Source organism: Labeo rohita, chromosome 18 (genome assembly GCF_022985175.1).
Source record: "Labeo rohita strain BAU-BD-2019 chromosome 18, IGBB_LRoh.1.0, whole genome shotgun sequence".
NCBI classification, from domain to species: domain Eukaryota; kingdom Metazoa; phylum Chordata; class Actinopteri; order Cypriniformes; family Cyprinidae; genus Labeo; species Labeo rohita.
This window is the reverse complement of record NC_066886.1, coordinates 24,731,120-24,755,001: the sequence shown is the minus strand read 5'-3', so window position 1 is coordinate 24,755,001 and position 23,882 is coordinate 24,731,120. Positions and strand designations below refer to the sequence as shown.

General features: G+C 38.2%; 1 protein-coding gene across 50 annotated transcripts; it reads left to right on the top strand.

Annotated features, from left to right (window-relative positions):
• Positions 1–1,476: 1,476 nt before the first annotated feature.
• On the top strand, positions 1,477–23,631 carry lgals4 (galectin 4). 50 transcript variants are annotated; one of them, XM_051135817.1, is made up of 49 exons: positions 1,477–1,585; positions 1,735–1,823; positions 1,921–2,119; positions 2,215–2,328; positions 4,661–4,846; positions 5,043–5,131; positions 5,226–5,424; positions 5,513–5,626; positions 5,750–5,866; positions 6,099–6,187; positions 6,282–6,480; positions 6,569–6,682; positions 6,806–6,922; positions 7,160–7,248; positions 7,352–7,550; positions 7,639–7,752; positions 7,874–7,990; positions 8,230–8,318; positions 8,417–8,615; positions 8,704–8,817; positions 8,941–9,057; positions 9,295–9,383; positions 9,484–9,682; positions 9,771–9,884; positions 10,008–10,124; positions 10,362–10,450; positions 10,552–10,750; positions 10,839–10,952; positions 11,074–11,190; positions 13,713–13,801; positions 14,829–15,027; positions 15,120–15,233; positions 15,357–15,473; positions 15,653–15,741; positions 16,076–16,274; positions 16,367–16,480; positions 16,604–16,720; positions 16,895–16,983; positions 18,549–18,747; positions 18,840–18,953; positions 19,077–19,193; positions 19,368–19,456; positions 21,024–21,222; positions 21,315–21,428; positions 21,530–21,646; positions 21,864–21,952; positions 22,260–22,458; positions 22,673–22,786; positions 22,885–23,631. In XM_051135817.1, exons 1-49 carry the CDS (start codon positions 1,529–1,531, stop codon positions 22,891–22,893), a joined length of 6,246 nt encoding a protein of 2,081 aa, XP_050991774.1. In that variant the 5' UTR covers positions 1,477–1,528; the 3' UTR covers positions 22,894–23,631. The 50 variants fall into 50 exon arrangements, with proteins under 50 accessions (XP_050991774.1, XP_050991797.1, XP_050991795.1 ...); XM_051135840.1 differs by lacking the exons at positions 9,771–9,884; positions 10,008–10,124; positions 10,362–10,450 and having other exon boundaries at positions 9,484–9,562; positions 10,631–10,750; XM_051135838.1 differs by lacking the exons at positions 5,226–5,424; positions 5,513–5,626; positions 5,750–5,866; positions 6,099–6,187.
• The last annotated feature ends 251 nt before the right edge of the window (positions 23,632–23,882 follow it).

Sequence of the window (23,882 nt, the reverse complement as noted above, 5' to 3'; positions counted from 1 at the left end):
GTGGGGTTATGGTATGGGCAGGTGTATGTTATAGACAACGAATACAGGTGCACTTTATTGATGGCATTTTGAATGCACAGAGATACCGTGACGAGATCCTGAGGCCCGTTATTGTACCATTCATCCATGACCATCACCTCATGTTGCAGCATGATAATGCACGGCCCCATTTTGCAAGGATCTGTACACAATTCCTGGAAGCTGAAAACATCCCAGTTCTTGCATGGCCAGCATACTCACCGGACATGTCACCCATTAAGCATGTTTGGGATGCTCTGGATCTGCGTATATGACAGCGTGTTCCAGTTCCTGCCAATATCCAGCAACTTTGCACAGCCATTGAAGAGGAGTGGACCAACATTCCACAGGTCACAACCTGATCAACTCTATGCGAAGGAGATGTGTTGCACTGCGTGAGGCAAATGGTAGTCATACCAGATAGTGACTGGTTTTCAGAGTTCAGAGCAGTACTTTGATTTTAGAGCAGTCAATGCAATTTATGAAAGAAGTCAACTAAATCTGTATGTGGTTGTGTATGTGAAAAAATTTAGATGTAACCTTTTTTAATTACAAATATTTTTCAAAAGTAATTACAATTAACATTTATTTTGTAATTACATTATGTAATTCTGTTAAATGTAACTAGTTACTCCCCAACACTGCAAGTGGCATTTATTTTTAAATCATTCTTTTCAGAAATGAAGTGTAAGTGCATGAATAGTCCTAAAAACAGTATTATGTTCTTAAAAGTGTTAAGTGTTTTTCACTTTATTACCATGTGAGAATTCTTCCAACCGAGCAGGGTATTTGATAATCAAAGTCACAGGTCTGCCCTCGAGCAGGAACAGGTTTAGTTAACATTTCACAACATATTATAAATTACATGACTGTCATGCTACTACTGCTGTCACATAATCATGTTACAACATTAATGAGCCATACTAATTAATACACTGTTTTCTGCCAACAGCAGAAAAAAGTAAGATATACATGATCAAAATTTAGTAAATATTTTGAAACACTGAATGGTTGATGTATAATACTAGGCTGATGTGGAATTCTATGAAGACCAAGGTGAGAACATGTGCATCATGATTGTTTTTATATTTTGACAGTTTTTATTTTTTACAATTTACCAAAAAGTTAGAACAAAATAAATAATATGTATATATATATATATATATATAATTGTTATAAAGTCCAATAATCATTCAGAAAAGACATTAAAATGTCAACTCAGGTTAACTGTAAAATGCTTCTAAACTTTGAACTCTGATGCACAGTGTGGCTTTGGGCAGAACTGTTATGAGAACGCAAATGATCCTATCCATCATAGCTTGAAATTTGCCTTTGGGTTGCTGAGCCAGAATGAACTCTTTACACTATTTTGAAATGCCTTGTGGCTAAAAGAAAACCCCTGAAGGCTAGGCCACTCCTACCCACTGAAAGTATAAAACTAAGACCACCACCTGCAATGCTCATCCTGAATCTTTAATCCACCTGTGTATAAGCCCATCAATCTGACAACATGAGCTGTATGTTCAAGTCAGCATTCCAGTCAAGCTTCCAGACCATCTCCAGCTTTGTGAGTGATCTCTCAGTCTTTCTTGCTTACTCCTGACATATATTAGCCTTTCTAAATTAACTTGTGCATTTTCCGAGCTAAAGTTGTATTTAAGTCAGTTGTAAACCTTATAACATACAAAAATGCAGAATACTATATTTATTATGCAGAGCGTGCCTTATGTGAGTCATATCTCTGGAGGACTAAAAGCTGGGAAAGCTATCTTCATTCAGGGAGCTGTACCCTCTGGATGCGAGAGGTGAATCTTTCTGTTCATAACTGCACATTTTAAATTAGAAATGCAAGTGTGTTTAAGTAACTAGTTCACTCCTTCACATTGCCTTTACTCATTGCAGCTTTTTGGTGAATCTGCAGTGTGGGGATTCTGAAGAAGATGACATTGCCTTTCAAATCAAGCCCCAGTTCAGCAGCAACTGCATAGTCCTAAACAGCTGCCAAAATGGGTCATGGGGAAAAGAGGAGAAAGTGGAATTGACTTTAAAACAGGGAAGCGGCTTTGATCTGATCATTGCCATAAATTCTGAAAATTATCAGGTGTGTTTTGATATTTTGTCCCATTAAATGGGTGCATCATGCAAAGGTAGAAAGATAAAAAAAGATGTCTAAATATAGTAATTTTCAATCTGAAGGTGTATTTAAATGGATGTGAAGTTGGACAATTTCAGCATCGTATACCTCTGGATCGTGTTATTGCTCTAAGCATTGGAGGAGAAGTTTCATTGATCAATGTGGCATTCACCGAGGTGAGTGATCCTCCTCTTTTACATATATTTTCAGACTACATTAAATTAATTCAGTTGCTCTAGGCTCCTTCACGCATATATAAACAGATGCTGATCTTATACAACAGTTCAATGTTGTGTTCTTTTATACACAATGTTGTCTGTTTTGCTCAGTTTTGCTAACGAAAATATAAAGGAAAAGCAGAACTGTTCGTCTCCGAGCAACACAAAGCGGCATTTCATTTCTTAATGCACCTTTTGAAAGAATTGGGTGAACTTGTGAACGCGTTGGATTTGAAGTGGCCCTGCACAGACCAATCGGTGTATGACATCAAAGTACCGTGAGAGTGATTCAAAAGCATAAGGAGCCGTCTGCTTTCTATAGTTCTTGTGGTACTTTGATGTCACACACTGATCGGTCTGATGGTGATCATCTGCTTCAAGTCAAACAAGCCGAATGACCCAAGGGACCATTCATAAAGAACCATTTCCTTCACTCCTTAATGAATCAGCCATTCGAACCAATCAAATGAATGAAGAAATGACTCGATGATTTAATCATTAAGAAATTTACCACCACCTACTGACAGTTTTAGTTTATTATTTAGAGTTTCATTTCATTAAAGAAATAATTTCATATTTCTGTAGTAATAATAATACAATTAATTAAATAAATTAATAAAGTTATATTTCACCCACCCTAAAATGACAGTTGTGTCATCATATATTTACCCTCATGGTCCAAAAGAGTATATTTAATAAATTTTATCAAACAAAATATTTCTTGCTGAAGCTACTTTTTGTAATGTCTGTTTGATGCTTTACACAACAGTGACTTTAAGTTATCTTTTGGGAGTAATTTCTCAGCCAAATTTGATGTGTAATTAATTTGCGATTAATTAGATTAATTACCACATCATGTAATTAGATTAAATTAATTAGATAAAAAATGTAATCGCTTACCAGCCCTAGTTTATAACTGTTTCTCGAAGATGGCTAAAGATTCAGCTGCTCAGATTAAGTTGGGCAGGTCATTCCACCAGGAGGGAACAGTTAAAAAGTCTGTGAAAGTGTGCTTCTTTGGGATGGCACAATAATATGCCGTTCACTTGCAGAACGCAAGCTTCTAGAGGGCATATAAAAATCTGAAATAGTGAATTTAGGTAAAGGGGGGTGCAGAGCCAGTGGTGGTTTTGTAGGCAAACATTAATGCCTTGAATTTTATGTGAGCAGCTATTGGTAGCCAGTGCAAATTAATGAACAGAGGTGTGACGTGCATTCCTTTCAGCTCAATAAAGATGAATCTTGCAGCATTCTGGATTAATTGTATGGGTTTGATAGAACTGGCTGGAAGACCTGCCAAGAGAGCACTGCAATAGTCCAACCTGGACAGAACAAGAGCTTAAGAAGTTATGTAGCATGTTCCAAAAGAAAGGGCCTGATCTTCCTGATGTTGTATAAAGCAAATCTACAGGACAAAACCTGGATGGGGACATTGTGATGAAGTGATGTGTTCACACAAGTAGTTCTGTCTTGGCTAGGCTGAGTTAAAGGTCATGGTCCTTCATCCAGCAAGAAATGTCTGTTAGACATGCTGAGATGGGAACAATTATTGTTGGATCATCAGGATGGATTGAGAGGGAGAGTTGAGTGTCATCAGTGTCATAGCAGAACCTAGTGATGACATGTAGACAGAGAAAAGAAGTGGTCCAAGAACTGAGCCCCAAGGCACCCAGTAGCTAGATGTTGCAACTTGGACACCCTCACACCTCCAAGATCTCTTGAAGGACTTATCTGAGAGGTAAGACTCAAACCACTGAAGTGCGGTTCCTGAGATGCCTTTTCCCAACAGAGTTGACAGGAGGTCAACTGGTGGTTAACCGTATCAAAAGCAGTGGAAAGATCCAGCAATATAAGTATTGAAGTGAGTGCAGGTACAACCTCAGGAGAAACGGCTTGAAGGAGATGATATGGAATAGGATCAAGTGCACACGTGGTAGGATGACTGGAAAGGATGAGTTTAGAGACTACTGCCTCAGAGAGTAGAGAGAAGGATGTGAACGAGTGTTTGTGATGTGGAGAATTGTACACTGATGGTTGAAATTGTAATAATGAAGAATGTGGCATCAGCTGTTAGAGTTGATGAAGGAGGGAGACAAGGAGGACAAAAGAGACTCTTTGATTTGTAATATGCAAGACTATGATCACAATTGGAAGAGTGTCTGGAATACTTTTAAAATTAATGTCACTGCAGAACCACTTGACTAAATAAAATAAAAGGTAAACAAAAAAAGTCTGCTAAATATTATACAAATAGTTGTGTTTTTCAACTCGTATCATGTTGTTTTTACAGAGTTGGGCTGGGTCTTCTGTCTTTGGGCAGAGTGCAAGTATGATCCACTCGCAGAATGGCACTATGACTTTTGGAGAACATTCATCTGTACTGGATGGAAGCTGGTCAATGATTAGCTTTGAACATAATTTGTCTGATATCCATCCACACACAGGACTTTCAATCAGCAACCCAGTTCAAAATACTGTGAGTAACAGACATTTTCCAGGGATTCTGAACACAACAAAGTGCAAACACTAAAAAAACAGCAGGGCATGAAAAAATGTTTTATGATTTATGATGTATCCCTTTAAAATAAAATATAAAAATCAGAAGGGTTCGAAGGCTTTCAGAAGAATCAGGATAATATAGGCTAATGCCTGTTTCCTTGTGTTTACTGCAGAATCTTCCTTATGTGGGTGAAATTTCTGGAGGACTGAGAGAAGGCATGGCCTTGTACTTACAGGGAGTTATTCCTACTAATGCTGACCGGTAAGGATTTTTTTTTGTTTTTTTGGACAGTTTTGGGAAAATGGACATAAACATTTTGGTTTGGGTGCTTAAACACAATCCAACTTCTGTACAGGTTTGAAGTAAATTTCAAGACTGGGCAGTCCAGCAATGACGACATTGCTTTCCACTTCAACCCTCGAATGGACCAGAAGGTGGTCATGAAAAGCTTCAGGAACGGAGGATGGGAGGCAGAAGAAAGTGTCTCTGACAACCCCTTTAAAAAAGGAGAAGCTTTTGAGATGTTCACTCTCATCAGATCTGAAGGATATCAGGTACAAGTTTTGAGAATGAGACTCACTGCACCCCTAAAAGGAAATAGAAACTTGTATTCATGTGTCTTGTGTTGCTTCAATTCATCAGGTTTATGTGAATGGTAAAGAGCTGGAAACATTCAAGCACCGTATACCACTGGAAAAAGTGTCAACGTTAAATATCAGTGGAGATGTTGCTGTGAACCTTTCTGGCTTCATACAAGTTAGTTACTTTTCTACTGCTGAAAGTATTTTGCAGCATAGATGATACTGCCATGGAATCCAGTGAGAATGATTTGGACGATAAGAGATTCTAAAGTCATTTTTTTCTCTGTTCCCTCATTAGAACTGGAGTGCATCTTTACTTCCTACAAAAGTTACAACAAAAATCACCAGTCTGGGCAGCTCGTATGGGGAACTTTCCACCTTAAAATCAGAGATCTCGCAGCCAGTCCAAAACCCTGTGAGTGACCAATCTTTTCCAGTAACTTTTCAAAGCACAACAAATTGCAAGCATCTAATGAAAAAGCTGTGCATGAGAGCTGATTCACCTAAGAGCAATTGTATCAGTTTCAAGATTGTGATAACCATTTTAAAGATTGTTGAAATTCCATATTCCCATTTGTTGAGGTCAAATCCTGCCATAAGAATCTGGTTAATATATGCTGAAGCCTATTTACTTGTGTTTACTGCAGAATCTTCCTTATGTGGGCGAAATTTCTGGAGGACTGAGAGAAGGCATGGCCTTGTACTTACAGGGAGTTATTCCTACTAATGCTGACCGGTAAGGATTTTTTTTTTTTTTTTTGGACAGTTTTGGGAAAATGGACATAAACATTTTGGTTTGGGTGCTTAAACACAATCCAACTTCTGTACAGGTTTGAAGTAAATTTCAAGACTGGGCAGTCCAGCAATGACGACATTGCTTTCCACTTCAACCCTCGAATGGACCAGAAGGTGGTCATGAAAAGCTTCAGGAACGGAGGATGGGAGGCAGAGGAAAGTGTCTCTGACAACCCCTTTAAAAAAGGAGAAGCTTTTGAGATGTTCACTCTCATCAGATCTGAAGGATATCAGGTACAAGTTTTGAGAATGAGACTCACTGCACCCCTAAAAGGAAATAGAAACTTGTATTCATGTGTCTTGTGTTGCTCCAATTCATCAGGTTTATGTGAATGGTAAAGAGCTGGAAACATTCAAGCACCGTATACCACTGGAAAAAGTGTCAACGTTAAATATCAGTGGAGATGTTGCTGTGAACCTTTCTGGCTTCATACAAGTTAGTTACTTTTCTACTGCTGAAAGTATTTTGCAGCATAGATGATACTGCCATGGAATCCAGTGAGAATGATTTGGACGATAAGAGATTCTAAAGTCATTTTTTTCTCTGTTCCCTCATTAGAACTGGAGTGCATCTTTACTTCCTACAAAAGTTACAACAAAAATCACCAGTCTGGGCAGCTCGTATGGGGAACTTTCCACCTTAAAATCAGAGATCTCGCAGCCAGTCCAAAACCCTGTGAGTGACCAATCTTTTCCAGTAACTTTTCAAAGCACAACAAATTGCAAGCATCTAATGAAAAAGCTGTGCATGAGAGCTGATTCACCTAAGAGCAATTGTATCACCACAGTTTCAAGATTGTGATAACCGTTTTAAACATTGTTGAAATTCCATATTCCCATTTGTTGAGGTCAAATCCTGCCATAAGAATCTGGTTAATATATGCTGAAGCCTATTTACTTGTGTTTACTGCAGAATCTTCCTTATGTGGGCGAAATTTCTGGAGGACTGAGAGAAGGCATGGCCTTGTACTTACAGGGAGTTATTCCTACTAATGCTGACCGGTATTTTTTTTTTTTTTTTTTTTTTTTTTTTTTGGACAGTTTTGGGAAAATGGACATAAACATTTTGGTTTGGGTGCTTAAACACAATCCAACTTCTGTACAGGTTTGAAGTAAATTTCAAGACTGGGCAGTCCAGCAATGACGACATTGCTTTCCACTTCAACCCTCGAATGGACCAGAAGGTGGTCATGAAAAGCTTCAGGAACGGAGGATGGGAGGCAGAAGAAAGTGTCTCTGACAACCCCTTTAAAAAAGGAGAAGCTTTTGAGATGTTCACTCTCATCAGATCTGAAGGATATCAGGTACAAGTTTTGAGAATGAGACTCACTGCACCCCTAAAAGGAAATAGAAACTTGTATTCATGTGTCTTGTGTTGCTTCAATTCATCAGGTTTATGTGAATGGTAAAGAGCTGGAAACATTCAAGCACCGTATACCACTGGAAAAAGTGTCAACGTTAAATATCAGTGGAGATGTTGCTGTGAACCTTTCTGGCTTCATACAAGTTAGTTACTTTTCTACTGCTGAAAGTATTTTGCAGCATAGATGATACTGCCATGGAATCCAGTGAGAATGATTTGGACGATAAGAGATTCTAAAGTCATTTTTTTCTGTTCCCTCATTAGAACTGGAGTGCATCTTTATTTCCTACAAAAGTTACAACAAAAATCACCAGTCTGGGCAGCTCGTATGGGGAACTTTCCACCTTAAAATCAGAGATCTCGCAGCCAGTCCAAAACCCTGTGAGTGACCAATCTTTTCCAGTAACTTTTCAAAGCACAACAAATTGCAAGCATCTAATGAAAAAGCTGTGCATGAGAGCTGATTCACCTAAGAGCAATTGTATCACCACAGTTTCAAGATTGTGATAACCGTTTTAAACATTGTTGAAATTCCATATTCCCATTTGTTGAGGTCAAATCCTGCCATAAGAATCTGGTTAATATATGCTGAAGCCTATTTACTTGTGTTTTTACTGCAGAATCTTCCTTATGTGGGCGAAATTTCTGGAGGACTGAGAGAAGGCATGGCCTTGTACTTACAGGGAGTTATTCCTACTAATGCTGACCGGTAAGGATTTTTTTTTTTTTTTTTTTTTGGACAGTTTTGGGAAAATGGACATAAACATTTTGGTTTGGGTGCTTAAACACAATCCAACTTCTGTACAGGTTTGAAGTAAATTTCAAGACTGGGCAGTCCAGCAATGACGACATTGCTTTCCACTTCAACCCTCGAATGGACCAGAAGGTGGTCATGAAAAGCTTCAGGAACGGAGGATGGGAGGCAGAAGAAAGTGTCTCTGACAACCCCTTTAAAAAAGGAGAAGCTTTTGAGATGTTCACTCTCATCAGATCTGAAGGATATCAGGTACAAGTTTTGAGAATGAGACTCACTGCACCCCTAAAAGGAAATAGAAACTTGTATTCATGTGTCTTGTGTTGCTCCAATTCATCAGGTTTATGTGAATGGTAAAGAGCTGGAAACATTCAAGCACCGTATACCACTGGAAAAAGTGTCAACGTTAAATATCAGTGGAGATGTTGCTGTGAACCTTTCTGGCTTCATACAAGTTAGTTACTTTTCTACTGCTGAAAGTATTTTGCAGCATAGATGATACTGCCATGGAATCCAGTGAGAATGATTTGGACGATAAGAGATTCTAAAGTCATTTTTTTCTCTGTTCCCTCATTAGAACTGGAGTGCATCTTTATTTCCTACAAAAGTTACAACAAAAATCACCAGTCTGGGCAGCTCGTATGGGGAACTTTCCACCGTAAAATCAGAGATCTCGCAGCCAGTCCAAAACCCTGTGAGTGACCAATCTTTTCCAGTAACTTTTCAAAGCACAACAAATTGCAAGCATCTAATGAAAAAGCTGTGCATGAGAGCTGATTCACCTAAGAGCAATTGTATCACCACAGTTTCAAGATTGTGATAACCATTTTAAACATTGTTGAAATTCCATATTCCCATTTGTTGAGGTCAAATCCTGCCATAAGAATCTGGTTAATATATGCTGAAGCCTATTTACTTGTGTTTACTGCAGAATCTTCCTTATGTGGGCGAAATTTCTGGAGGACTGAGAGAAGGCATGGCCTTGTACTTACAGGGAGTTATTCCTACTAATGCTGACCGGTAAGGATTTTTTTTTTTTTTTTTTTTTTTGGACAGTTTTGGGAAAATGGACATAAACATTTTGGTTTGGGTGCTTAAACACAATCCAACTTCTGTACAGGTTTGAAGTAAATTTCAAGACTGGGCAGTCCAGCAATGACGACATTGCTTTCCACTTCAACCCTCGAATGGACCAGAAGGTGGTCATGAAAAGCTTCAGGAACGGAGGATGGGAGGCAGAAGAAAGTGTCTCTGACAACCCCTTTAAAAAAGGAGAAGCTTTTGAGATGTTCACTCTCATCAGATCTGAAGGATATCAGGTACAAGTTTTGAGAATGAGACTCACTGCACCCCTAAAAGGAAATAGAAACTTGTATTCATGTGTCTTGTGTTGCTTCAATTCATCAGGTTTATGTGAATGGTAAAGAGCTGGAAACATTCAAGCACCGTATACCACTGGAAAAAGTGTCAACGTTAAATATCAGTGGAGATGTTGCTGTGAACCTTTCTGGCTTCATACAAGTTAGTTACTTTTCTACTGCTGAAAGTATTTTGCAGCATAGATGATACTGCCATGGAATCCAGTGAGAATGATTTGGACGATAAGAGATTCTAAAGTCATTTTTTTCTCTGTTCCCTCATTAGAACTGGAGTGCATCTTTACTTCCTACAAAAGTTACAACAAAAATCACCAGTCTGGGCAGCTCGTATGGGGAACTTTCCACCTTAAAATCAGAGATCTCGCAGCCAGTCCAAAACCCTGTGAGTGACCAATCTTTTCCAGTAACTTTTCAAAGCACAACAAATTGCAAGCATCTAATGAAAAAGCTGTGCATGAGAGCTGATTCACCTAAGAGCAATTGTATCACCACAGTTTCAAGATTGTGATAACCATTTTAAAGATTGTTGAAATTCCATATTCCCATTTGTTGAGGTCAAATCCTGCCATAAGAATCTGGTTAATATATGCTGAAGCCTATTTACTTGTGTTTACTGCAGAATCTTCCTTATGTGGGCGAAATTTCTGGAGGACTGAGAGAAGGCATGGCTTTGTACTTACAGGGAGTTATTCCTACTAATGCTGACCGGTAAGGATTTTATTCATTTATTTATTTTTTTGGACAGTTTTGGGAAAATGGACATAAACATTTTGGTTTGGGTGCTTAAACACAATCCAACTTCTGTACAGGTTTGAAGTAAATTTCAAGACTGGGCAGTCCAGCAATGATGACATTGCTTTCCACTTCAACCCTCGAATGGACCAGAAGGTGGTCATGAAAAGCTTCAGGAACGGAGGATGGGAGGCAGAGGAAAGTGTCTCTGACAACCCCTTTAAAAAAGGAGAAGCTTTTGAGATGTTTACTGTCATCAGATCTGAAGGATATCAGGTACACGTTTTGAGAATGAAACTCACTGCACCCCTAAAAGGAAATAGAAACTTGTATTCATGTGTCTTGTGTTGCTTCAATTCATCAGGTTTATGTGAATGGTAAAGAGCTGGAAACATTCAAGCACCGTATACCACTTGATAAAGTGTCAACGTTCAATATCAGTGGAAATGTTGCTGTGAACCTTTCTGGTTTCATACAAGTAAGTTAATTTTTCTTCAGCTGAAACAATATTGCAGAATGAATGATACTGTCAAAATCTATTGAGAATGACATGAAAAGTCAAAGGCTTTTGTAAAAATTTGCTCTATCTCTCTCTTTAGAACTGGAACAAATCATCATTTGTTACTAAAGTCAAGTCAAGAACTGCACATCTGGGCAGCTCACGCTGGGACCTTTCCACCATACAGTCAGAAGTCTCACAGCCAGTCCAAAATCCTGTGAGTGACCAATTCTTGCCAGTGATTTCTCAATGAGAAATAAAATGCAAATATTTAAAAGATGTAGTGTTTTTTTTTAAACTGATTGAAAGCTTAAGAACTCAGTCCTACACAGGAACCTGAACAGATGCTTCTTCTTCTTTTTATTTTTCTCTGTCTCATGCACACTTCTCACACATGTACACACAATTTGTAACGTACTGTCAAAATCTGTACTGTACTGGTTCCAGTTGTGGGACAAGGGGACACTCTTATGCTGCTCCTACATTGGGTTTTCTTGCCCATGGAGCCCTCAATGGGCCAAAAGGAATCTGCACTTTCCACAATCTACTAGCATGTCAGCACAAGCCGCTGCTTAACAGGAATTTGTCAGATTGTAGCGTACGAATTACTTGGTGAGGTTCAGACTAAAACAATGCAAGGGGTTGGGGCCAGGTTGTTCAGTCTTTCTACTGAGGAGACATGATTCACAGTCCCTGATTAGCCCCTCAATACCCCGATCAATGCCCGGCCACCATACCAGATCCTGGCATCTTTGCTTAGATTTTATAATGCCCAAATGGCCCTCATGTGCCATTGATAGGATACATGCATGCAGACTGCATGGCACTACTGTACAGAGACCCCTGGAAACATATACACCACCCCAAAATGACAGTTCATTCCGTCACAAATGGCACTCCTTAGGGGTTTGTGTTGGCCATCCTGAGTGTATATAGGCACGGAGAATTGTTACTATGAAATCATTCTCAGATTCCCTCTGCAGTTTTTCCAAGAAGGCAGCAGATTGCAAAGGTGCATGGAGCAGAATAGGTGGTGTGGTAAACTGGGATTACAGCATTCAGACAGCATCAGAGCATTCTGCAGTCCAGTTCCATGTCTCGTCTTTCTTTAGTAACTGGTGGAGGGGCATTGTGGTTCGGAAGTACTGAGGCAAAAACAAAGATAGGTTGTCATGCCCAGAAATAGGGCTACCTGTGAAGTGGAGGATGGGATTTGGTAAATAGCCTTGATATTTCACTGAAGAGGGGCATTGCCTCTGGGTGTGAGACGAAACCCTACGAAATCAATGGTTGAGGTAATGAATGTGCATTTCTCTGCATTCAGTGTAAGATTACGAGAGGCGAGAGGAATCCTGTACAAGGGCTGAATGATTGGCGACACTTCTGAATCCACCAGTGACCTGTGGGTGAAGGCTGATCTTAGAGCTGTCATAACCACAGAGGGATGTGAAGTGTTGCTGCAGTGGCAGATGGGAAAAAGAACTTGTGGTATCTACTGGCATTGAGCAGAGATGCTGCTGCATTTGTATCCATCAAGAGTGGAATGGTCACTTCACAGAGAAGAACAGTGCACATCTTAAAAGCTGTTTGGTCCACCGATATGTGTCTGATTTCAGTGCAGTTATTAGAGGCAGGCGTGTGTTGCTTCTGAAATGCATGTGTAGCAGGGGCTGATCGGCATACTTTAATAAAGTGATTTTAGCGAGAAGCATGGAGCATTCAGTGGCTACGTTCATTTGCAGCGCAACAATTACCATGCCTTGTTCTGGTGTTAATTAGTCAGGTTCTATCAACAGCTTTTTTTGAGTCTTGTCACACAATATCCCTTCAATAAACTGATCATGAACGATCTGATCTTGAAGAATCCCATGATTTCATGAGTGTGCCATGTCTCGCAGTTTGGTTACACAATTTTGCACAAATTCACCCAGACGCTGAAGCAATTTGTCTAGCTTGTATAAATGGAGAAGTACTCGTTGATGGCCCATGAAGTGGTTAGCAAGGAGAGCGACCACTTCCTTGTAAGTTTCTGCATGCCCAAGAGCGATATATATTCTCTTTCCCTCCGCCCTGACACAGTGGCGAAGCAGGGCGATCATTCTCTGGTTGGGAATGTCACTGTAGTCCACTGCCTCGAGATATACTATGAAATCATCAAACCAACTCGCCCATGGAATAGGAGGTTCACCAGGCACAGGAAGAATAGGTACTAGAGGCGGTGAGCTAAACTCAGCCATCCTTGTCACCAGTGTTGTTTAAACTGATTGAACGCTTAAGAACTCCTACACAGGAGCTTGAATTTATGTTTCTTTTTCTTTTGATACGACTATCTTTTATCTGTGGAACATAATTTTCTTTTTTGTTTTGTCTTTCCAAACAATGCCTAATGTAAATGTTGTTTTGGACCCTTTTGACTTTCAATCTATTGATAAAAACAGTCAAAACATTATTTAGTATATATTCTGTTGTTTTCCACAAAAGAAAATCATACAGGTTCAGAATGACATGAGTGTGAGTATAAGATGACAGAACTTTCATATTTGGTTGAACTATACCCTCATTGAAAGGTGATACAAGTAAACAGTTGCAACTAAAAGCAGTTGTTTTACTGCAATTGTACTTCAAGTTTGCAATGCCAGCATTGAACAACAAAGTATTTCAAATTTCAACAAGTTTGTCCCCTGCCACAATATTCTGATTCATGTAGGACTAAAACCTATTTTCTTGTACTTACTACAGGTTATTCCTTATGTGGGCCCAATTTCAGGAGGACTAAAAGAAGGCATGGCTTTGTACTTGCATGGAGTTGTTCCTACTAATCCTAACCAGTAAGTTAGTATTGTTTTAACTTTGTTTATGCAACCAAATATTAAAGGAAAGGACATGACATGTATGGTGACCCATATTCTGAATTTTTCTCTGCATTTAATCCATTCAAGTGCACACACACACCAGTGAGTAGTGAACAAACACGCACACACACACACCGTGAACACACACCCGGAGCAGTAGGCAGCACCCAGGGAGCAGTTGGGGGATTGGTGTCTTGTTCAAGGGTCTCACCTCAGTCGTGGTACTGAGGGTGGAAAGAGTGCTGGTAATTCACTCCCCCCACCTACAATCCCTGCCGGACCTGAGACCCGAACTAGGGCTGCACGATTAATCGAACGATGTCGTGAGGCGCGTTTAGTCAATGAAGCCGGTACTTTGATTAGTAGTAAAGCTCCATCACGTTTGTTCAGTACACAGAGCAAGTAATACACAGAGCCGTAAAGCACTGACAAGCTACGACAAAATCGCGCTCAAAATCGAATTCGATTTTGCGCGCGATTTGGCATAGCTTGTCAGTGCTTTACGGCTCTGTGTATTACTTGCCGCTCCAGCTGAACGCACGTGATGGAGCTTTACTACTAATCAAAGTACCGGCTTCATTGACTAAACGCGCCTCACGACATCGTTCGATTAATCGTGCAGCCCTAACCCGAACCATCGAATCCGACTCTCTAAGTTACAATTCTGTTGGCCATGTATAAGAAACCAATCCTCTGATATGCACTGAATTAGGCTTGAGTAATGGCAACTGCTTCACGACATTAAACATAGAGCAGTAAATAGTCACAGAACAATGATTGCATCAATGAATGCATGCATTAATGCATCACATTATTGTTATTATACTAATACTGGACCAAATATGCAAGAGACAGAGGCCTGCACTAAATATTACATAATATGTGATCTGTTGTAGTTCATTCAATTAACAAATCTTTCCCATCTCAAATCATCATAAGGTTGGTGGGATGAGTCATTAATTTCATTCTGATCATTTAATCTTATGCCTCTACTGCCACACAGGTTTAGCATAAATTTCAAGACTGGGCCAATTGACAAGGATGACATTGCTTTCCACTTCAAACCCCAAATGGGCTCAAAGGTGGTCATGACCAGCTTCAGGTCTGGAAAATGGGAAACTGAGGAAAGTTTCTCAGACAACCCCTTTAAAAAGGGAAAAGATTTTGAGATGTTCTTTGTAATCAAATCTGAAGGATATCAGGTATGTGTTTTGAGACACAAAGCTCACAGCACACCCCTAAAAGAAAGGTAAGATCTTGTCCTTACATAGGTTGTGTTGCTTTGATTCTTTAGGTATATGTGAATGGTGAGGAGCAGTACACATTCAAGCACCGTATACCGCTGGAAAAAGTAACTACGTTAAATATCATTGGAGATGTTGCCATGAACCTTTTTGGCTTCATACAAGTACGTTACATTTTCTGAGGATGTTTCAGAATTGCAGCAGAAATGATGCCGTGTCAGAATCTATTGAGAACGACATAGAGAGTAAAGAGCTTTCTAAATACACTCTCTCTGTTCCCTCATTAGAACTGGAGCAAATCCTCATTTGTTACTGCAGTTAAGTCAAAAACTATACATCTGGGCAGCCCAAGTGGGCAACTTTCCACCATGAAGGCAGAACTCTTACAGCCCATTGAAAATCCTGTGAGTGACCGATCCTTTCCAGTGACTCCTGACTGAGCAGTAATATGCAAGCACTTAAAGAGATGGTTATGACTGTGATGAGTACTTTGACCATCACTGTATTTCAAATTTCCTTTTTAAGGAATTTAAACCCTGCCACAAGATCTGGACTAATCCCTATTTTCTTGTTTTTACTGTAGGCTCTTCCTCATGTGGCCCCAATTCCAGAAGGTCTGAAAGAAGGCATGGCCTTGTACATGAAAGGAGCTGTTCCTACTAATGCTGAACAGTAAGTTACAATTCTGTTGGCCATGTGTAAGAAACCAATCCTCTGATATGTACTGAATTAGGCTTGAGTAATGGCAACTGCTTCACGACATTAAACAGAGAGCAGTAAATAGTCACAGAACAATGTATCTTAATGCATCACATTATTGTTATTATACTAATACTGGACCAAATATGCAAGAGAGAGAGGCCTGCACTAAATATTACATAATATGTGATCTGTTGTAGTTCATTCAATTAACAAATCTTTCCCATCTCAAATCATCATAAGGTTGGTGGGATGAGTCATTAATTTCATTCTGATCATTTAATCTTATGCCTCTACTGCCACACAGGTTTAGCATAAATTTCAAGACTGGGCCAATTGACAAGGATGACATTGCTTTCCACTTCAAACCCCAACTGGGCTCAAAGGTGGTCATGAACAGCTTCAGGTCTGGAAAATGGGGAACTGAGGAAAGTTTCGCAGACAACCCCTTTAAAAAGGGAAAAGATTTTGAGATGTTCTTTGTAATCAAATCTGAAGGATATCAGGTATGTGTTTTGAGACACAAAGCTCACAGCACACCCCTAAAAGAAAGGTAAGATCTTGTCCTTACATAGGTTGTGCTGCTTTGTTTCTTTAGGTATATGTGAATGGTGAGGAGCAGTACACATTCAAGCACCGTATTCCGTTGAAAAAAGTAACTACGTTAAATATCATTGGAAATGTTGCCATGAACCTTTTTGGCTTCATACAAGTAAGTTACATTTTCTGAGGATGTGGCAGAATTGCAGCAGAAATTATGCTGTGTCAGAATCTATTGAGAACAACATAGAGAGTAAAGAGCTTTCTAAATACACTCTCTCTGTTCCCTCATTAGAACTGGAGCAAATCCTCATTTGTTACTGCAGTTAAGTCAAAAACTATACATCTGGGCAGCCCAAGTGGGCAACTTTCCACCATGAAGGCAGAACTCTTACAGCCCATTGAAAATCCTGTGAGTGACCTTTCCAGTGACTCCTGACTGAACAGTAATATGCAAGCACTTAAAGAGATGGTTATGATTGTGATGAGTACTTTGACCATCACTGTATTTCAAATTTCCTTTTTAAGGAATTCAAACCCTGCCACAAGATTTGGACTAATCCCTATTTTCTTGTTTTTACTGTAGGCTCTTCCTCATGTGGCCCCAATTCCAGAAGGTCTGAAAGAAGGCATGGCCTTGTACATGAAAGGAGTTGTTCCTACTAATGCTGAACAGTAAGTTACAATTCTGTTGGCCATGTGTAAGAAACCAATCTTCTGATATGCACTGAATTAGGCTTGAGTAATGGCAACTGCTTCACGACATTAAACATAGAGCAGTAAATAGTCACAGAACAATGTATCTTAATCAGTGATGGGAATAACGCGTTACTAACGGCGTTATTTTTTGAGTAACGAGTAATCAAATGAATTACTGTTTCCTACGTTATAACGCCGTTACCATTAATGCCAATAAAATACGGCGTTACTATAATTTATTATAATATTATTATAATTTGATTTTTCAGTTTATCTGAATGGATGCGCAGCGTACCTGTATTTGACGAGCTGTAAACCCTAGTGTGAAGGCACACAACTAGCCGTCACTTTGTCTCACACACCCAAAGAAAGATACAGAGCGACAGAGTCTTATACCATGCAGAATTGACGCGCTACGTGTAAACGATATTCTTTGTTGTATTTTCCTCTCAAAACAACGGAGCTCCTTTGGAATACTTCAGCTTTTAAGAACTGCTGGTTTCTCCGGTAGTAGGCGGAACTAATGTGCAAACAGCAATCTCATTGGCTGGCGCTCACCTATTATCGTCCCTGTTTTGATTACAGCAAATCAGTTTGAGCGAACGCAGACAACGTGATTAATATTCATGAACCCAGCAGCTCATTAAACCTTAGTGTGTTTAATATTGTTATTAATAGCAGAATTCGTGGTAGTAACAAGACGTTCATAGAAACACTAAATTACAAACAATATCACCACCAGCCCTAAGTTCAGTCAACATGACAAACATGCATTCATACATGGTTATTCTAATTACTAAAGTTCTAATGGCTAAAGTTGAATGCTAATTATAATTATAATATTATATCAGATATTAAATATTAGTCTGGTGAGTAAACTAAAAATGTAATTAATTTCATTAAAATTTCATTCATTTAACATATTTAATATTGGGGTCATCCAAGTTATTTAATATATTTATTTTATTTTTTTTTAAAAAGCAACACAATAGTTACTTTCCCTGGTAATTAGTTACTTTTATAATGATGTAACTCTGTTACTAACTCAGTATTTGTGAGAAGTAACTAGTAACTATAACTAATTACTTTTCAAAGCAACATTCCCAACACTGCCCACAACAACATTAAAATAGTGTAGATTAGTGTACAATGTTTTATATTTATTTTATAGTTATATTAAATTAGATTTTTTTAAAGTAACGCAATAGTTACTTTGCCTGGTAATTTGTTACTTTTATAATGATGTAACTCAGTTACTAACTCAGTTACTATTTGTGAGAAGTAACTAGTAACTATAACTAATTACTTTTTTAAAGGTACGTGCCCAACACTGATCTTAATGCATCACAATATTGTTATTATACTAATACTGGACCAAATATGCAAGAGAGAGAGGCCTGCACTAAATATTACATAATATGTGATCTGTTGTAGTTCATTCAATTAACAAATCTTTCCCATCTCAAATCATCATAAGGTTGGTGGGATGAGTCATTAATTTCATTCTGATCATTTAATCTTATGCCTCTACTTCCACACAGGTTTAGCATAAATTTCAAGACTGGGCCAATTGACAAGGATGACATTGCTTTCTACTTCAAACCCCAAATGGGCTCAAAGGTGGTCATGAACAGCTTCAGGTCTGGAAAATGGGAAACTGAGGAAAGTTTCTCAGACAACCCCTTTAAAAAGGGAAAAGATTTTGAGATGTTCTTTGTAATCAAATCTGAAGGATATCAGGTATGTGTTTTGAGACACAAAGCTCACAGCACACCCCTAAAAGAAAGGTAAGATCTTGTCCTTACATAGGTTGTGCTGCTTTGTTTCTTTAGGTATATGTGAATGGTGAGGAGCAGTACACATTCAAGCACCGTATTCCGTTGAAAAAAGTAACTACGTTAAATATCATTGGAAATGTTGCCATGAACCTTTTTGGCTTCATACAAGTAAGTTACATTTTCTGAGGATGTGGCAGAATTGCAGCAGAAATTATGCTGTGTCAGAATCTATTGAGAACAACATAGAGAGTAAAGAGCTTTCTAAATACACTCTCTCTGTTCCCTCATTAGAACTGGAGCAAATCCTCATTTGTTACTGCAGTTAAGTCAAAAACTATACATCTGGGCAGCCCAAGTGGGCAACTTTCCACCATGAAGGCAGAACTCTTACAGCCCATTGAAAATCCTGTGAGTGACCTTTCCAGTGACTCCTGACTGAACAGTAATATGCAAGCACTTAAAGAGATGGTTATGATTGTGATGAGTACTTTGACCATCACTGTATTTCAAATTTCCTTTTTAAGGAATTCAAACCCTGCCACAAGATTTGGACTAATCCCTATTTTCTTGTTTTTACTGTAGGCTCTTCCTCATGTGGCCCCAATTCCAGAAGGTCTGAAAGAAGGCATGGCCTTGTACATGAAAGGAGTTGTTCCTACTAATGCTGAACAGTAAGTTACAATTCTGTTGGCCATGTGTAAGAAACCAATCTTCTGATATGCACTGAATTAGGCTTGAGTAATGGCAACTGCTTCACGACATTAAACATAGAGCAGTAAATAGTCACAGAACAATGTATCTTAATCAGTGATGGGAATAACGCGTTACTAACGGCGTTATTTTTTGAGTAACGAGTAATCGAATGAATTACTGTTTCCTACGTTATAACGCCGTTACCATTAATGCCAATAAAATACGGCGTTACTATAATTTATTATAATATTATTATAATTTGATTTTTCAGTTTATCTGAATGGATGCGCAGCGTACCTGTATTTGACGAGCTGTAAACCCTAGTGTGAAGGCACACAACTAGCCGTCACTTTGTCTCACACACCCAAAGAAAGATACAGAGCGACAGAGTCTTATACCATGCAGAATTGACGCGCTACGTGTAAACGATATTCTTTGTTGTATTTTCCTCTCAAAACAACGGAGCTCCTTTGGAATACTTCAGCTTTTAAGAACTGCTGGTTTCTCCGGTAGTAGGCGGAACTAATGTGCAAACAGCAATCTCATTGGCTGGCGCTCACCTATTATCGTCCCTGTTTTGATTACAGCAAATCAGTTCGAGCGAACGCAGACAACGTGATTAATATTCATGAACCCAGCAGCTCATTAAACCTTAGTGTGTTTCATATTGTTTTTAATAGTAGAATTCGTGGTAGTAACAAGACGTTCATAGAAACACTAAATTACAAACAATATCACCACCAGCCCTAAGTTCAGTCAACATGACAAACATGCATTCATACATGGTTATTCTAATTACTAAAGTTCTAATGGCTAAAGTTGAATGCTAATTATAATTATAATATTATATCAGATATTAAATATTAGTCTGGTGAGTAAACTAAAAATGTAATTAATTTCATTAAAATTTCATTCATTTAACATATTTAATATTGGGGTCATCCAAGTTATTTAATATATATATATATTTTTTTTTTTTAAAAAGCAACACAATAGTTACTTTCCCTGGTAATTAGTTACTTTTATAATGATGTAACTCTGTTACTAACTCAGTATTTGTGAGAAGTAACTAGTAACTATAACTAATTACTTTTCAAAGCAACATTCCCAACACTGCCCACAACAACATTAAAATAGTGTAGATTAGTGTACAATGTTTTATATTTATTTTATAGTTATATTAAATTAGATTTTTTTAAAGTAACGCAATAGTTACTTTGCCTGGTAATTTGTTACTTTTATAATGATGTAACTCAGTTACTAACTCAGTTACTATTTGTGAGAAGTAACTAGTAACTATAACTAATTACTTTTTTAAAGGTACGTGCCCAACACTGATCTTAATGCATCACAATATTGTTATTATACTAATACTGGACCAAATATGCAAGAGAGAGAGGCCTGCACTAAATATTACATAATATGTGATCTGTTGTAGTTCATTCAATCAACAAATCTTTCCCATCTCAAATCATCATAAGGTTGGTGGGATGAGTCATTAATTTCATTCTGATCATTTAATCTTATGCCTCTACTTCCACACAGGTTTAGCATAAATTTCAAGACTGGGCCAATTGACAAGGATGACATTGCTTTCTACTTCAAACCCCAAATGGGCTCAAAGGTGGTCATGAACAGCTTCAGGTCTGGAAAATGGGAAACTGAGGAAAGTTTCTCAGACAACCCCTTTAAAAAGGGAAAAGATTTTGAGATGTTCTTTGTAATCAAATCTGAAGGATATCAGGTATGTGTTTTGAGACACAAAGCTCACAACACACCCCTAAAAGAAAGGTAAGATCTTGTCCTTACATAGGTTGTGTTGCTTTGTTTCTTTAGGTATATGTGAATGGTGAGGAGCAGTACACATTCAAGCACCGTATACCGTTGAAAAAAGTAACTACGTTAAATATCATTGGAAATGTTGCCATGAACCTTTTTGGCTTCATACAAGTACGTTACATTTTCTGAGGATGTGGCAGAATTGTAGCAGAATCTATTGAGAATGACATGTAAAGTACTTTCTAAATACACTCTCTCTGTTCCCTAATTAGAACTGGAGCAAATCCTCATTTGTTACGGCAGTCAAGTCAAAAACTGCACATCTGGGCAGCCCACATAGGGAATTTTCCACCATAAAGTCAGAGGTCCTACAGCCCATTGAAAATCCTGTGAGTGACCGATACATTCCAGTGACTCCTGACTGAACAATAATTTTCTAGCACTTAAAGAAATGGTCCACTTTAAAATTCTGTCATTTACTATCCCTATTGTCATTCTAAAGCCGCACAATATTTAACTATAACTGTATTCCAACTTTCCATTTTAAGGAATTCAAAACCTGCCATAAGATTTGGACTAATCCCAATTTTCTTGTTTTTACTACAGAGTCTTCCTTATGTGGCCCCAGTTCCAGAAGGACTGAGAGAAGGCATGGCCTTGTATGTGCAGGGAGTCGTTCCTACTAAGGCTGATCGGTTAGTTACAGTTCCATTGGCCATGTGTATGAAATCAGTCTGCTGATATACATTAAATTAGGCTTAGGTAACAGCAAATGCCACTTAAGATACATATAGCAGTATATAGTCAAAGAACAATATCTTATGCATCACAATATTAATATTATATTAATACTGGACTTAGGCTGCACTAAATATTATATAATATGTGATCTGTTTTAGTTCATTTAATTAACTAATCTTTCTGATCTCAAATCATCGTAAGGTTGCATGAGGCATTATTTGGATTCTGATCATTTAACTTTATACCTCAACTTCCATGCAGGTTTTCCATAAATTTTACGACTGGGCCAACTGACAAGCATGACATTGCTTTCCACTTTAACCCCCGAATGGGCTCTAAGGTGGTCATGAACAGCTTGAAGAATGGAAAATGGGGAGCTGAGGAAAATGTCTCTGACAACCCCTTTAAAAAGGGAAACCCTTTTGAGGTGTTCTTTATCATCAAATCTGAAGGATATCAGGTATGTGTTTTGAGATATGACCCTTTCAGCGCTCTAATCAAAAAAAAAAAAAAATAAGAATCAGTTTCTTGTCACATTTTTTGGACGTGATTTGTTACCACCTCTGGTGAATATAAAATATATTTGTGTAACTGTGAAATGGTGATGTGACCATAAGAAGTTAAAGCCAATATTTGGTAAATTGCTACTTCTAATATGGTTTTGGTTTGGTTAGGTACGTATAAAAGGCCAACAGTACAGCCTGTTCAAGCACCGCATTCCTTTGGAAAAAGTAACTACTATCAGCATTAACGGAAATGTCTCCATCAGTTTCCTTGGTTTTGTCATGGTGAGCAATACCAGCCTGCTTGTTCTTTATATGCATACAATACACTGAAAATACATATATAAGAATGCCAAGTTGATAATTTTTCTTTGTTTTCACAGGGAATGTGAATAGAAGCATTTCTATAACTTCCACGCTAAAGCACTCTTAGAGAATAATGTGAAAGTCATGGATGTCCTCATTCTGGTATGCACACATCCAAGTATATAATTGCTTTAAATCTAACCTTTACCATGAATCAAGGTTACTGCTTTTATGGCAATGAAAGCAAATAAAACCAGCTGTCTTAAACCATACTGCTCTATGTTGCAAGTTCTGGGTAACAATATAAACACATTTTAAAAAGGCTCTGTCACCATATTGATAGATGTGTAATGCATTATATTCATAACAGGATTTTTCATTGAAACATAAGCAATCTGAAGTCTAATAGCAATGTGATGTGATTTTTAGAGAAGCTAAATGATTGTGTAACTCTTTTTGGCAAACCATCCTCAAAATAAACCTTGAGATTTGCAGAGAATACAGCAATAAAACATAAGTGTTTTAGTTTATTTTTTAACATTTCAGAAACTGATTTCACATATATTCAACATGTCTTTAAAAATGTTTTTACATAAATGGCCACAAGGTGGAACTATTTCTACAGTTTTACAGCCAGTGAACTGTACTCCCTTGTCATCAGTAGGCTTTTGTCTGAAAGCAATAATGAACTGAGTACAATATGCTTATTGTTATTATTACCCACTGTCATTACCAAGTTACAAAACAGCTTGATTCATGATTGTCTTAGAAATATGTCACTATATCAGTGTAGAATTGTGTGCAAATAAATATTACTAAATTGACTGGTGTTTGAGTATGTGCTCTCCTCCTCTCTCTGGATTGTTAAGTACTGTAGAGTGGTAAATGAGTTAAATTATCTCACAGCATTTGGTGTATGATTTGGCACAAGCAAACTTCAGATTTATCTGAGGTTAAATGTATTAGGGCACATGAGCTCACTACTCCTATAAAAAAATAAATGAGATAAGATATGGCTGAAAATACAAATACAATGTAAAGTGAAACTCCAACGATCCACGTTACCTCTCACTAA